Source organism: Myotis davidii, unplaced genomic scaffold, assembly GCF_000327345.1.
Source record: "Myotis davidii unplaced genomic scaffold, ASM32734v1 scaffold478, whole genome shotgun sequence".
Taxonomy (NCBI): domain Eukaryota; kingdom Metazoa; phylum Chordata; class Mammalia; order Chiroptera; family Vespertilionidae; genus Myotis; species Myotis davidii.
This window is the reverse complement of record NW_006289570.1, coordinates 4,675,872-4,679,198: the sequence shown is the minus strand read 5'-3', so window position 1 is coordinate 4,679,198 and position 3,327 is coordinate 4,675,872. Positions and strand designations below refer to the sequence as shown.

Genomic DNA, 3,327 nt, shown 5'->3' with positions numbered 1-3,327 from the left:
GATGACTCCAGTTGATCAAAGCATCTTTCAATTGTGAGCAGCTGTGCTTGGAAGAAATTATTCTTTAGCACTGTGTTATATGGACTTCTTAGTGATGAAAGCCTATCAATGTTACTGTATAAGACTGAAAAGTTTTAAGTTGGTTCAAAGATAAGCAAATAAAAATGCAAAACAGCATTCTGTTTCCTATTATGAATATATTGCTTCAGTCTTGTTTCTGAATGCAAACATAAAATTCAGACATTGTTTATTGACTAGGTGTTGATGACTAACAAAGGAAGAAGAGGATAAGAGTTAATAGTAGAAGTACTAGTACTTTTAAACAGATCCCCAGTTAATGAGCTTGCTGATAATCTTCTATGTCTACCTATGTCTATACTATAAACCTATACTGTTATTACTTTCATTGTTATTTTCCACAGGACTATTCATAGAAGTGTGCCAGCTAACAAGTTATTTTACAAACACACACACACACACACACACACACCAAACTCCTATTTTGTTTCAATCCTGGTTGACTCATTTACCACTTGTTAGCTTAGTGAGACCATGGTGTGTTGTGGCTAACTTTTTTTATATATCGGTGAACTGGAGATTCTTGGGAGTATGTGTTCTTGCTTATACATTTTGCCAATTTCTCTCATATTTGAAAATGTTTTTATGTATTTGGGAATAGGTACATGTGGAGTTACATGGTTTTGAGTTGAATTTTTGCATTTAAAATCAATGAGACTGCATGATTTCCTTGCTTGCAGTTGCCAAATTGGGCTAGATTACTTCCAAACCTTTATGGAAGCCTTCATTGATGACTGAACGTGCATATCAGCTGATGGATAGATTATAGTGGGTACCTCAACTTCCTTTACTGTTAGGGAGGATAAGGTTATGGGCTTGTGAATCAGTCTGCTGCCTGTAGTATGTATACCATAGGACTTGATTTTTTTCATAGGCCTTACAGCAGCTTTTTTTCTTTTTTTCTCAATGTCTTGGTGAGAAGGGGAAATGTACAAGTTACTGGCACATTTTTATTTTTAGTTTCTAGAGATTTTAGAGAGGGAGGGAGAAGGAAAGAGAGAGAAACATAGATGTGAGAGAGAAACATCAATTGGTTGCCTCCCACATGCACCTCAACTTGGGATCGAGCTCGAAACCTGGGCATGTGCCATGACCGGGAATTTAACCGGTGACCTCTTTGGTGCACAGGACCATGCTCAACCAACAGCCACACCAGGCAGGGCTGGAACATTGTTGTTGTTAATCGTCACCTGAGGACATTTTCCCATTGATTTTTTTTTAAAGTTTTATTTTATTGTTTAAAGTATTACATATAGTATTACATATGTCTCCTTTTCCCCCTATTGACCTCCCCTCAGCCAACCTCCCTCCCCCGTTGATTTTTAGAGAGAGTTGGGAGGGAGAGGGAGCCTATTGACCTCCCCTCAGCCAACCTCCCTCCCCTGTTGATTTTTAGAGAGAGTTGGGAGGGAGATGGAGAAACACAGAGAGAGAGAGAAACATCAGTGTGAGAGAGGCACTCATCAATTGGTTGCCTCCTGCATACTGGGGCTGGGGATCAAGACTGAAACTGAGGTACATGCCCTTGACAGGAATCGAACCTGTGACCCTTCAGTGTTCGGGCTGACACCCTGTGGACTGAGCCAAACGGGCTAGGGCTGGAACATTTTTTATGATTGTAATTGATTGAGAGAAACACGGATTTGTGTCAGTTCTTAGTATCTAAAGGGGAATGTTTTTACTTCTAGATGTTTTCACTATGAAATTTGTATTTAAAAATATATATCCAGGCTCTGTCTGTCATGTGATTACACTAATAAAAGAGAAACATGGTAATTGGCGTATGACCGCTACCCTTCCCATTGGCTAATCAGCGAGATATGCAAATTACCTGACAGCCAAGATGGCGGCTGGCAGCCAGGCAGCTGGAACTAACATGAGGCTTGCTTGCTTTAGTGATGGAGGAAGCCAAAGCTTCCCGCCTGCCTTGCTGGCCTCTCAGCTGCACTCTAAGCAACTATGTTACACAAATAGAAGCTAAACAACACCCCGGGCTTCAGCCAGCAGGACCGCAACATTGTTTCAAAACAAGAAGGGTAAACAAAGCCCAGAAACCTGCTTTCAGCATTGGAAGTTTGATAGCTGGAGCCGAGCCTCAGAGCTAAAGCTGGCCCAGAATGAAAAAAAAGAAAAAAGGACAAGTTGGGAGCTTCAGTCACCTGTCAGCCTGAAAACAGCCCTCAACCCCTCACCCAGGCTGGCCAGGCACCCCAGTGGGGACCCCCACCTGTGCACCAGGCTTCTGTCCTATATAGTAAAAGGGTAATACGCCTCCCAGCACTGGGATCAGCGGAGCCGTGAGGCCTCCCGGCACCGGGCTCAGTGTGACAGGGGGCAGCGACCAAACCCCCCTGATCCGCCCTGCTCTGTGTGTGACGGGGTAGAGCCATAACCTCCCCATCGGCCCTTCCTGAGCGTGACAGTGGCGGTGCCCCAACCCTCTGATCTGCCCTGCTCTGTGTGTTACGGGGCAGTGTCCCAACTCTCCTATTGGCCCTACTCTGTGAGTGACGGGGGGAGCTCCTCAACCCCCTGATCAGCCCTGCTCTGTGCATGACAGGGGAGAGCTCCCCAACCCCCTGATCGACCCTGCTCTGTGCATGACGGGGCGGCGCCCCAACTCCCCAATCGGCCCTGCTCTGAGCCTGACCAGGGGCTGCACCTAGGGATTGGGCCTGCCCTCTGCCACCCGGGAGCAGGCCTAAGCCAGCAGGTCGTTATCTCCTGAGGGGTCCCAGACTGTGAGAGGGCACAGGCCGGGCTGAGGGACCCCCTCTCCCCCCTGAGTGCACAAATTTTTGTGCACCGGGCCTCTAGTTTAAAATAATTTGGAGCTGCTCTAGGTGTTTTACAGTCAAAAAAGGAAAATAGTGTTATCAGGTATAAAAAGTACAGCTTTAATGTATGTAGAATGACTATGAATTCCTGAAAATAGATTCAAAATAGTACCCATTTCATAATACTATCCATAGGTGGCATTTCAGATTCTCACTTGGATCTTGATTTTTTTTCCCCCTTTTAATTTTGCAGAGATGCTGATGCCACCAGAATGGACATTTATGCAGGTAAGACACACATCAGTCTTTTCTTCTAATGCCCAGTTCCTTTTAAATCACTTATTGCTATGCCTAAGAAGAAATGAGTGTGAAATAACTGATTTCTGGAGCCCAAGGATATGGCACAATTACTCTAGGTCTTAGGTAGAAACAGGCACCCTGGTTAGGCATGTAATAGAAAGAAAGAATTAGT

The 3,327-nt window shown here is 44.8% G+C and overlaps 1 protein-coding gene across 1 annotated transcript in view; it reads left to right on the top strand.

Moving 5' to 3' along the window:
• MORC2 (MORC family CW-type zinc finger 2) overlaps positions 1-3,327 on the top strand; it is a 43,995-nt gene that overhangs the window by 9,509 nt on the left and 31,159 nt on the right. The window contains exon 3 of the mRNA XM_015562837.1: positions 3,104-3,143. Within this exon, the coding sequence (XP_015418323.1) occupies positions 3,104-3,143 (40 nt within the window). The remainder of the gene's footprint in view (positions 1-3,103; positions 3,144-3,327) is intronic.